At 43.0% G+C, this 12,500-nt stretch overlaps 1 protein-coding gene across 1 annotated transcript in view; it reads left to right on the forward strand.

The window, feature by feature from the left end:
- Positions 1–12,500, forward strand: part of stau2 (staufen double-stranded RNA binding protein 2) — a 546,241-nt gene that overhangs the window by 292,024 nt on the left and 241,717 nt on the right. The window contains exon 12 of the mRNA XM_065006870.1: positions 3,180–3,327. Within this exon, the coding sequence (XP_064862942.1) occupies positions 3,180–3,327 (148 nt within the window). The remainder of the gene's footprint in view (positions 1–3,179; positions 3,328–12,500) is intronic.

The raw sequence follows: 12,500 nt of genomic DNA on the forward strand, positions 1-12,500 counted from the left end.
CAGTAGAGACCCAGCCTACGTCTGGATAGCTTCATCCCATTCAGACAGTAGAGACCCAGCCTACGTCTGGACAGCTTCATCACATTCAGACAGTAGAGACCCAGCCTACGTCTGGACAGCTTAATTCAGACTGTAGAGGCCCAGCCTACGTCTGGACAGCTTCATTCAGACAGTAAAGGCCCAGCCTACGTCTGGACAGCTTCATTCAGACAGTAAAGGCCCAGCCTACGTCTGGACAGCTTCATTCAGACAGTAGAGACACAGCCTACGTCTGGACAGCTTCATTCAGACAGTAGAGACCCAGCCTACGTCTGGACAGCTTCATCACATTCAGAAAGTAGTGGCCCAGCCTATGTCTGGACAGCTTCATTCAGACAGTAGAGACCCAGCCTACGTCTGGACAGCTTCATTCAGACAGTAGAGGCCCAGCCTACGTCTGGACAGCTTCATCACATTCAGACAGTAGAGACCCAGCCTACGTCTGGACAGCTTCATTCAGACAGTAGAGATCCAGCATACGTCTGGACAGCTTCATCCCATTCAGACAGTAGAGACCCAGCCTACGTCTGGATAGCTTCATTCAGACAGTAGAGACCCAGCCTACGTCTGGATAGCTTCATCCCATTCAGACAGTAGAGACCCAGTCTACGTCTGGACAGCTTCATTCAGACAGTAGAGACCCAGCCTACGTCTGGACAGCTTCATTCAGACAGTAGAGACCCAGCCTACGTCTGGACAGCTTCATTCAGACAGTAGAGACTCAGCCTACTTCTGGATAGCTTCATTCAGACAGTAGAGACCCAGCCTACGTCTGGACAGCTTCATCCCATTCAGACAGTAGAGACCCAGCCTATGTCTGGACAGCTTCATTCAGACAGTAGAGGCCCAGCCTACGTCTGGACAGCTTCATTCCATTCAGACAGTAGAGACCCAGCCTACGTCTGGACAGCTTCATTCAGACAGTAGAGACTCAGCCTACTTCTGGATAGCTTCATTCAGACAGTAGAGGCCCAGCCTACGTCTGGACAGCTTCATTCAGACAGTAAAGGCCCAGCCTACGTCTGGACAGCTTCATTCAGACAGTAGAGACACAGCCTACGTCTGGACAGCTTCATCACATTCAGACAGTAGTGGCCCAGCCTATGTCTGGACAGCTTCATTCAGACAGTAGAGACCCAGCCTACGTCTGGACAGCTTCATTCAGACAGTAGAGGCCCAGCCTACGTCTGGACAGCTTCATCACATTCAGACAGTAGAGACCCAGCCTACGTCTGGACAGCTTCATTCAGACAGTAGAGATCCAGCCTACGTCTGGACAGCTTCATCCCATTCAGACAGTAGAGACCCAGCCTACGTCTGGACAGCTTCATCACATTCAGACAGTAGAGACCCAGCCTACGTCTGGATAGCTTCATTCAGACAGTAGAGACCCAGCCTACGTCTGGATAGCTTCATCCCATTCAGACAGTAGAGACCCAGTCTACGTCTGGACAGCTTCATTCAGACAGTAGAGACCCAGCCTACGTCTGGACAGATTCATTCAGACAGTAGAGACCCAGCCTAAGTCTGGACAGCTTCATTCAGACAGTAGAGACCCAGTCTACGTCTGGACAGCTTCATTCAGACAGTAGAGACCCAGCCTACGTCTGGACAGCTTCATTCAGACAGTAGAGACCCAGCCTATGTCTGGACAGCTTCATTCAGACAGTAGAGACCCAGCCTACGTCTGGATAGCTTCATTCAGACAGTAGAGGCCCAGCCTACGTCTGGACAGCTTCATCACATTCAGACAGTAGAGACCCAGCCTACGTCTGGGCAGCTTCATCACATTCAGACAGTAGAGACCCAGCCTACGTCTGGATAGCTTCATTCAGACAGTAGAGACCCAGCCTACGTCTGGATAGCTTCATTCAGACAGTAGAGACCCAGCCTACGTCTGGATAACTTCATCACATTCAGACAGTAGAGACCCAGCCTACGTCTGGATAGCTTCATCCCATTCAGACAGTAGAGACCCAGTCTACGTCTGGATAGCTTCATCCCATTCAGACAGTAGAGACCCAGCCTACGTCTGGATAGCTTCATCCCATTCAGACAGTAGAGACCCAGCCTACGTCTGGATAGCTTCATTCAGACAGTAGAGACCCAGCCTACGTCTGGACAGCTTCATCACATTCAGACAGTAGAGACCCAGCCTACGTCTGGACAGCTTCATTCAGACAGTAGAGACCCAGCCTACGTCTGGATAGCTTCATCCCATTCAGACAGTAGAGACCCAGCCTACGTCTGGATAGCTTCATTCAGACAGTAGAGACCCAGCCTACGTCTGGATAGCTTCATCCCATTCAGACAGTAGAGACCCAGCCTACGTCTGGACAGCTTCATCACATTCAGACAGTAGAGACCCAGCCTACGTCTGGATAGCTTCATTCAGACAGTAGAGACCCAGCCTACGTCTGGACAGCTTCATTCAGACAGTAGAGACCCAGCCTACGTCTGGACAGCTTCATTCAGACAGTAGAGACCCAGCCTACGCCTGGATAGCTTCATTCAGACAGTAGAGACCCAGCCTACGTCTGGACAGCTTCATTCAGACAGTAGAGACCCAGCCTACGCCTGGATAGCTTCATTCAGACAGTAGAGACCCAGCCTACGTCTGGATAGCTTCATTCAGACAGTAGAGGCCCAGCCTACGTCTGGATAGCTTCATCACATTCAGACAATAGACAGAGAGACAGACAGAGAGAGAGAGAGAGACAGATATAGAGAGAGACAGAGAGAGAGAGAGTAGGGCTACATGTGTATATCGTAGATCAGCAGTCCTCCATATGTGTGTGTGTGTGTGTGTGTGTGTGTGTGTGTGTGCAGGTGTGTGTGTGTGCAGGTGTGTGTGCAGGTGTGTGTGCACAGTTGAACACAGTTGAAACATGAAACTGTCCTCAGAGGAAGGGCCAACACACATCTACACACACACACACACACACATATGTGTACCCTTTCTCTCACACTCTCTCTCGCTCTCTCACACACACTTATCAAAACGATGACTGACAGTGCAGTGTGTGCCAGGTAACGATGTGAGATCTAATGACCCTCTTTCTCTCCTCCCTTTGTCCCTCCCCTTTCCTCCTCCCCTTCCCCTCCTCCTCCTCTACCTTCCTCTTCCTCTCCTCTTCCAGCCCAGAAGGGTCTACTCCACCTCTCCCCGGACGTCTATCAAGAGATGGAGGCGAGCAGGAAACAGGGGGCCCCCGTTAACTACCTAACCCCCAAACTATCTGACCCCCTGGTCGTCCCTCTGTCCCCTGGACACACCCCCTACTACAGGTAGAATCGCTCTTTCATTCCCAAGTCTATCAAATAGCAATAAGGAGGGCTGAGCTGGGGTTAGTTCCCATGTCTACTAGATACCTAAACAGCTAGAGGAGAACTGAGCTGGGTTAGTTCCCCATGTGTACCAGATACCTAAACATCTAGAGGAGAACTGAGCTGGGGTTAGTTCCCCATGTGTACCAGATACCTAAACATCTAGAGGAGAACTGAGCTGGGGTTAGTTCCCCATGTGTACCAGATACCTAAACATCTAGAGGAGAACTGAGCTGGGGTAGTTCCCCACTGGCAGAATGTGTAATATCTTTATGTCTGAACGAGATGTTTACTAAGTTGTTTACTAAGATGTTTACTAAGATGTTTACTAAGATGTTTACTAAGATGTTTAATAAGATGTTTACTAAGATGTTTACTAAGTTGTTTACTAAGATGTTTAATAAGATGTTTACTAAGATGTTTACTAAGATGTTTACTAAGATGTTTACTAAGATGTTTAATAAGATGTTTACTAAGATGTTTAATAAGATGTTTACTAAGATGTTTACTAAGATGTTTACTAAGATGTTTAATAAAATGTTTACTAAGATGTTTACTAAGATGTTTACTAAGATGTTTACTAAGATGTTTACTAAGACATGTGACCTATTATTGTTCACTGCGTTTCTAAGATCGTTTTCTACCGTTTCTGTTTTACAGCCCCCCCGCGGTTGCCACGGCAGCCATGGCGAGGGAGCTGTTGATGAACGGGTCAGGAGAGGGGAGGTCTGGGGAGAACATAGGACTGAAGGGGAAGAGCTCTGTCCAGCCCTCACAGCAACTAGAGTACCTGGCTCAAATACAAGGCTTCCAGGTAGGGATGCAGTATGACACACTCTGATATAGTAGTAGACCTACACAGTATGTGTACACAAACACACACACACACACACACACACCTAAACCTAAACCTACGCAGACACACTCTGATACAGTAGTAGACTGACACGTGGAAAGTAGAGGGCTGAAGGCCTGGTCCTTATACCCTGTACCGTGTGTGTGTATGTCTATGTTTTCATTCACGTGTGTGTGTGTGTGTGTGTGTGTGTGTGTGTGTGTGTGTGTGTGTGTGTGTGTGTGTGTGTGTGTGTGTGCCTGTGCCTTAATTTAGGCCCCCATATCTGCCCTGCATACCACAGCCCTATTCCCAGATAGCAGTGCAACAGAGGCTGTTCATTCTACAGTTTAACTCCACATGCTGTCTACCACCCCACATGCCTGCTTCTGGAAGGCTACTTACATATGATTTCAATCACTGGATGACTTGCTGGCTGACTGACTGACTGGATGACTGACTGGATGACTGACTGGTTGACTGACTTGCTGGCTGGCTGACTGACTGGCTGGCTGACTGACTGGTTGGCTGACTGGTTGACTGGCTGGCTGACTGGTTGACTGACTTGCTGGCTGGCTGACTGGTTGACTGGCTGGCTGACTGGCTGGCTGACTGGCTGGCTGGCTGACTGGCTGGCTGACTGGTTGACTGGCTGGCTGACTGACTGGCTGGTGTTTCGGGTCGTTGTCATGCTGGAAGACCTAGCCACGACCCATCTTTAATGCTCTTACTGAGGGAAGGAGGTTGTTGGCCAAGATCTCGCGATACATGGCCCCATCCATCCTCCCCTCAGTACGGTGCAGTCGTCCTGTTTTCTTTGAGACTGTGGTCCCAGATCTCTTCAGGTCATTGACCAGGTCCTGCCGTGTAGTTCCGTGTAGTTCGGGGCTGATTCCTCACCTTGATGAGATCTTGCATGGAGCCTCAGACCTAGGGTGATTGACCGTCATCTTGAACTTCTTCCATTTTCTAATAACAGCTTCTCACCAAGCTGCTTGCCTATTTTCCTGTAGCCCATCCCAGGTGCAGGTCTACAATTTTATCCCTGATGTCCTTACACAGCTGTCTGGTCTTGGCCATTGTGGAGAGGTTGGAGTCTCTTTGATTGAGTGTGTGGACAGGTGTCTTTTATACAGGTAACGAGTTCAAACAGGTGCAGTTAATACAGGTAATGAGTGGAGAACAGGTACAGTTAATACAGGTAACGAGTTCAAACAGGTGCAGTTAATACAGGTAATGAGTGGAGAACAGGTGCAGTTAATACAGGTAATGAGTGGAGAACAGGAGGGTTTTCTTAAAGAAAAACTAACAGGTCTGTGAGAGCCGGAATGCTTACTGGTTGCTAGGTGATCAAATACTTATGTCATGCAATAAAATGCTAATTCATTACTTAAAAATCATACAATGTGATTTTCTGGATTTTTGTTTTAGATTCCGTCTCTCGCAGTTGAAGTGTACCTATGATTTTTTTTAAAACTACAGACCTCTACATGCTTTGTAAGTAGGAAAACCTGCAAAATCGGCAGTGTATCAAATACTTGTTCTCCCCCCACTGTATGTCTTCAGCAGTGGAAAAGACGAACGGTTGAGATTGATATCATTTAATTCTGATGATTTTGGATGTCGCATGGTGCATCACAATGTGCTGGTGTTCCTCAGTAACATTAGACCAGATCCCAACCTGCTCTTGGCTCCGTCTTAATGCATCACAGTGTGCTGGTGTTCCTCAGTAACATTAGACCAGATCCCAACCTGCTCTTGGCTCCGTCTTAATGCATCACAATGTGCTGGTGTTCCTCAGTAACATTAGACCAGATCCCAACCTGCTCTGGGCTCCGTCTTAATGCATCACAGTGTGCTGGTGTTCCTCAGTAACATTAGACCAGATCCCAACCTGCTCTTGGCTCCGTCTTAATGCATCACAGTGTGCTGGTGTTCCTCAGTAACATTAGACCAGATCCCAACCTGCTCTTGGCTCCGTCTTAATGCATCACAGTGTGCTGGTGTTCCTCAGTAACATTAGACCAGATCCCAACCTGCTCTTGGCTCCGTCTTAATGCATCACAATGTGCTGGTGTTCCTCAGTAACATTAGACCAGATCCCAACCTGCTCTGGGCTCCGTCTTAATGCATCACAATGTGCTGGTGTTCCTCAGTAACATTAGACCAGATCCCAACCTGCTCTGGGCTCCGTCTTAATGCATCACAGTGTGCTGGTGTTCCTCAGTAACATTAGACCAGATCCCAACCTGCTCTGGGCTCCGTCTTAATGCATCACAGTGTGCTGGTGTTCCTCAGTAACATTAGACCAGATCCCAACCTGCTCTTGGCTCCGTCTTAATGCATCACAGTGTGCTGGTGTTCCTCAGTAACATTAGACCAGATCCCAACCTGCTCTGGGCTCCGTCTTAATGCATCACAATGTGCTGGTGTTCCTCAGTAACATTAGACCAGATCCCAACCTGCTCTGGGCTCCGTCTTAATGCATCACAGTGTGCTGGTGTTCCTCAGTAACATTAGACCAGATCCCAACCTGCTCTGGGCTCCGTCTTAATGCATCACAGTGTGCTGGTGTTCCTCAGTAACATTAGACCAGATCCCAACCTGCTCTGGGCTCCGTCTTAATGCACCACAGTGTGCTGGTGTTCCTCAGTAACATTAGACCAGATCCCAACCTGCTCTGGGCTCCGTCTTAATGCACCACAATGTGCTGGTATTCCTCAGTAACATTAGACCAGATCCCAACCTGCTCTGGGCTCCGTCTTAATGCATCACAATGTGCTGGTGTTCCTCAGTAACATTAGACCAGATCCCAACCTGCTCTGGGCTCCGTCTTAATGCATCACAGTGTGCTGGTGTTCCTCAGTAACATTAGACCAGATCCCAACCTGCTCTGGGCTCCGTCTTAATGCATCACAATGTGCTGGTGTTCCTCAGTAACATCAGACCAGATCCCAACCTGCTCTGGGCTCCGTCTTAATGCATCACAGTGTGCTGGTGTTCCTCAGTAACATTAGACCAGATCCCAACCTGCTCTGGGCTCCGTCTTAATGCATCACAGTGTGCTGGTGTTCCTCAGTAACATTAGACCAGATCCCAACCTGCTCTGGGCTCCGTCTTAATGCACCACAATGTGCTGGTGTTCCTCAGTAACATTAGACCAGATCCCAACCTGCTCTGGGCTCCAGACAAAACACTTCGTTGTTGTTCTTAGCTCTCTCAGCCTTCCTGTGTGTAACCTGAGAGACCCGGACAAGCCCCAACACACACATCAGGTTCTGCTTAGAGAGAGTGGGTGGGTGTGTGGGTGTGGGTGTGTGTGTTTGGTTTTACAAGGAAAATTCAGGCAGGGAAATTAGGGGTTGGGGTTAAAGTTAGGTTTAGGGTTAATGTTAGGTTTAGGGTTCAGGTTAGGTTTAGGGTTCAGGTTAGGTTTAGGGTTCAGGTTAGGTTTAGGGTTCAGGTTAGGTTTAGGGTCCAGGTTAGGTTTAGGTTTAATGTTAGGTTTCAGGTTAGGGTTAGGGTTAATGTTAGGTTTCAGGTTAGGGTTAGGGTTAATGTTAGGTTTCAGGTTAGGGTTAGGGTTAATGTTAGGTTTAGGGTTAATGTTAGGTTTAGGGTTCAGGTTAGGGTTAGGGTTAAAGTTAGGTTTAGGGTTAATGTTAGGTTTAGGGTTAAAGTTAGGTTTAGGGTTAATGTTAGGTTTAGGGTCCAGGTTAGGTTTAGGTTTCAGGTTAGGGTTAGGGTTAATGTTAGGTTTCAGGTTAGGGTTAGGGTTAATGTTAGGTTTCAGGTTAGGGTTAGGGTTAATGTTAGGGTTCAGGTTAGGTTTAGGGTTCAGGTTAGGTTTAGGGTTCGTGTTAGGTTTAGGGTTCAGGTTAGGGTTAATGTTAGGTTTAGGGTTAATGTTAGGTTTAGGGTTCAGGTTAGGTTTAGGGTTCAGGTTAGGTTTAGGGTTAATGTTAGGTTTAGGGTTAATGTTAGGTTTAGGGTTAATGTTAGGTTTAGGTTTCAGGTTAGGGTTAATGTTAGGTTTCAGGTTAGGGTTAGGGTTAATGTTAGGTTTCAGGTTAGGGTTAGGGTTAATGTTAGGTTTCAGGTTAGGGTTAGGGTTAATGTTAGGTTTCAGGTTAGGGTTCGTGTTAGGTTTAAGGTTAGGGTTAAGGCTATGTTTAAGGTTAGGATTAACGTTAGGTTTAGGGTTAAGGTTATGTTTAAGGCTAGGGTTACGGTTAGGTTTAAGGTTAGGTTTAGGGTTAAGGTTATGTTTAAGGCTAGGGTTACGGTTAGGTTTAAGGTTAGGTTTAGGGTTAAGGTTATGCTTAAGGTTAGGTTTAGGGTTAAGGTTATGCTTAAGGTTAGGTTTTGGGTTACATTTTTTGATCCCCCTCAAGGATAGTAAAACAAAATTAGATTGTAACTGAGATGACAGACTGTATGTCTCATTGAGTGGATGCTTCATATTATTGACAGTTTGTAAGGGAGATTATATCAGATGTCTACGTTAGGCAGATTGTTTGGGTTTATTAGATGTAAGGTATATGTTATATCAGATGTAAGGTATATGTTATATCAGATGTAAGGTATATGTTATATCAGATGTAAGGTATATGTTATATCAGATGTAAGGTATATGTTATATCAGATGTAAGGTATATGTTATATTAGATGTAAGGTATATGTTATATTAGATGTAAGGTATATGTTATATCAGATGTAAGGTATATGTTATATTAGATGTAAGGTATATGTTATATTAGATGTAAGGTATATGTTATATCAGATGTAAGGTATATGTTATATTAGATGTAAGGTATATGTTATATTAGATGTAAGGTATATGTTATATTAGATGTAAGGTATATGTTATATCAGATGTAAGGTATATGTTATATCAGATGTAAGGTATATGTTATATTAGATGTAAGGTATATGTTATATCAGATGTAAGGTATATGTTATATCAGATGTAAGGTATATGTTATATCAGATGTAAGGTATATGTTATATCAGATGTAAGGTATATGTTATATCAGATGTAAGGTATATGTTATATCAGATGTAAGGTATATGTTATATCAGATGTAAGGTATATGTTATATATCAGATGTAAGGTATATGTTATATCAGATGTAAGGTATATGTTATATCAGATGTAAGGTATATGTTATATCAGATGTAAGGTATATGTTATATCAGATGTAAGGTATATGTTATATCAGATGTAAGGTATATGTTATATTAGATGTAAGGTATATGTTATATCAGATGTAAGGTATATGTTATATCAGATGTAAGGTATATGTTATATCAGATGTAAGGTATATGTTATATCAGATGTAAGGTATATGTTATATCAGATGTAAGGTATATGTTATATCAGATGTAAGGTATATGTTATATCAGATGTAAGGTATATGTTATATCAGATGTAAGGTATATGTTATATCAGATGTAAGGTATATGTTATATCAGATGTAAGGTATATGTTATATTAGATGTAAGGTATATGTTATATTAGATGTAAGGTATATGTTATATTAGATGTAAGGTATATGTTATATCAGATGTAAGGTATATGTTATATCAGATGTAAGGTATATGTTATATTAGATGTAAGGTATATGTTATATCAGATGTAAGGTATATGTTATATCAGATGTAAGGTATATGTTATATCAGATGTAAGGTATATGTTATATCAGATGTAAGGTATATGTTATATCAGATGTAAGGTATATGTTATATCAGATGTAAGGTATATGTTATATCAGATGTAAGGTATATGTTATATCAGATGTAAGGTATATGTTATATCAGATGTAAGGTATATGTTATATCAGATGTAAGGTATATGTTATATCAGATGTAAGGTATATGTTATATCAGATGTAAGGTATATGTTATATCAGATGTAAGGTATATGTTATATCAGATGTAAGGTATATGTTATATTAGATGTAAGGTATATGTTATATCAGATGTAAGGTATATGTTATATCAGATGTAAGGTATATGTTATATCAGATGTAAGGTATATGTTATATCAGATGTAAGGTATATGTTATATTAGATGTAAGGTATATGTTATATCAGATGTAAGGTATATGTTATATCAGATGTCTACATTAGGCAGATTGTTCAGGTTTATTCAATGTAAGGTGTATGTTTCCGGCCACAGTGTTTTAGTGTGCTTCTTTTAGATTTCCTAAAACATGCACTTGTCTCATTTTACCGTTTAGAATTAGTCAGAATGCCAGGTGTTCTAACTTCATACCACTCAATTGACCTTCTAAACAGAACACACTCAATCACATTTACCTTCTAAACAGAACACACTCAATCACATTTACCTTCTAAACAGAACACACTCAATGACATTTACCTTCTAAACAGAACACACTCAATCACATGTACCTTCTAAACAGAACACACTCAATCACATTTAAATTCTAAACAGAACACACTCAATGACATTTACCTTCTAAACAGAACACACTCAATCACATGTACCTTCTAAACAGAACACACTCAATCACATTTACCTTCTAAACAGAACACACTCAATGACATTTACCTTCTAAACAGAACACACTCAATGACATTTACCTTCTAAACAGAACACACTCAATCACATTTACCTTCTAAACAGAACACACTCAATCACATTTACCTTCTAAACAGAACACACTCAATGACATTTACCTTCTAAACAGAACACACTCAATGACATTTACCTTCTAAACAGAACACACGCAATGACATTTACCTTCTAAACAGAACACACTCAATGACATTTACCTTCTAAACAGAACACACTCAATGACATTTACCTTCTAAACAGAACACACTCAATGACATTTAGCTTCTAAACAGAACACACTCAATGACATTTAGCTTCTAAACAGAACACACTCAATCACATTTACCTTCTAAACAGAACACACTCAGTGACATTTACCTCCTAACAGAACACACACACACACACACACACACACACACATATTGGATGCTGACACGAGGCAGTGTGTGTGTGTGCTGTTATTTCTGCTGTGTGTGTATCTGATATGGTTGGTATCTGTTAGAAGTTGGGCAGGATTCTAGGAATGCTGGAGTAATGCAGAACACATGAAGGACACACACACACACACACACACACACACACACATATGGAGGACTGCTGATCTACGATATAGACATGTAGCCCTACTCTCTCTCTCTCTGTCTCTCTCTCTGTCTCTCTCTATATCTGTCTCTCTCTCTCTCTCTCTCTCTCTCTCTGTCTCTCTCTATATCTGTCTCTCTCTCTCTGTCTGTCTCTCTGTCTATCTCTCTCTCTCTGTCTGTCTCTCTGTCTATCTCTCTCTCTATCTCTGTCTATCTCTCTCTCTGTCTCTCTCTATGTCTCTCTGTCTATCTCTCTCTGTCTTTCTCTCTCTCAATTCAATTCAATTCAATTCAAGGGCTTTATTGGCATGGGAAACATGTGTTAACATTGCCAAAGCAAGTGAGGTAGACGACATACAAAGTGAATATATAAAGTGAAAAACAACCAAAATTAACAGTAAACATTACACATACAGAAGTTTCAAAACAGTAAAGACATTACAAATGTCATATTATATATATATATATATACAATGTACAAATAGTTAAAGGACACAAGATAAAATAAATAAGCGTAAATATCTCTCTCTCTCTGTCTTTCTCTCTCTCTCTCTGTCTCTCTCTCTCCCTCTCTCTCTCTCTCTCTCTCTGTCTCTCTCTCTCCCTCTCTCTCTCTCCCTCTCTCTCTCTCTCTCTCTCTGTCTCTCTCTCTCCCTCTCTCTTTCCCTCTCTCTTTCCCTCTCTCACACTCTCCCCACCGAAATGTTGCTACTACCGGTATGTGTGTCTTAGATTGGAAGGAAAATGTTATCCGGTGATGTGTGTGACCTTTCCTTGAATCAAATGCTGCTGTGTAGATGAACTACTTTAGAATTCATCCGGCAGCTGTGTTCTTTCTTGTGTCAAATCAAAGTTTATTGGTCGCGTTCACAGATTTGCAGATGTTATCGCAATTACACACATTATCCAGAAAAATATCATAACGAGCAGAGGACCGGAATATAAATATACGCTGAACAAAAAAAATATAAACACAATGTTGGTCCCATGTTTCATGAGCTGAAATAAAAGATCCCAGACATTTTCCAGACAAATCTGATGGCCGAATGGTAAAGAACATCTAGCCGCTCGAGAGCACCCTCACCCGCCAATCTATAACATTTCCTTTTTATGAACAAAAAGGTTATTTCTA

The sequence above is a fragment of the Oncorhynchus nerka genome, linkage group LG22 (genome assembly GCF_034236695.1).
Source record: "Oncorhynchus nerka isolate Pitt River linkage group LG22, Oner_Uvic_2.0, whole genome shotgun sequence".
NCBI lineage: Eukaryota > Metazoa > Chordata > Actinopteri > Salmoniformes > Salmonidae > Oncorhynchus > Oncorhynchus nerka.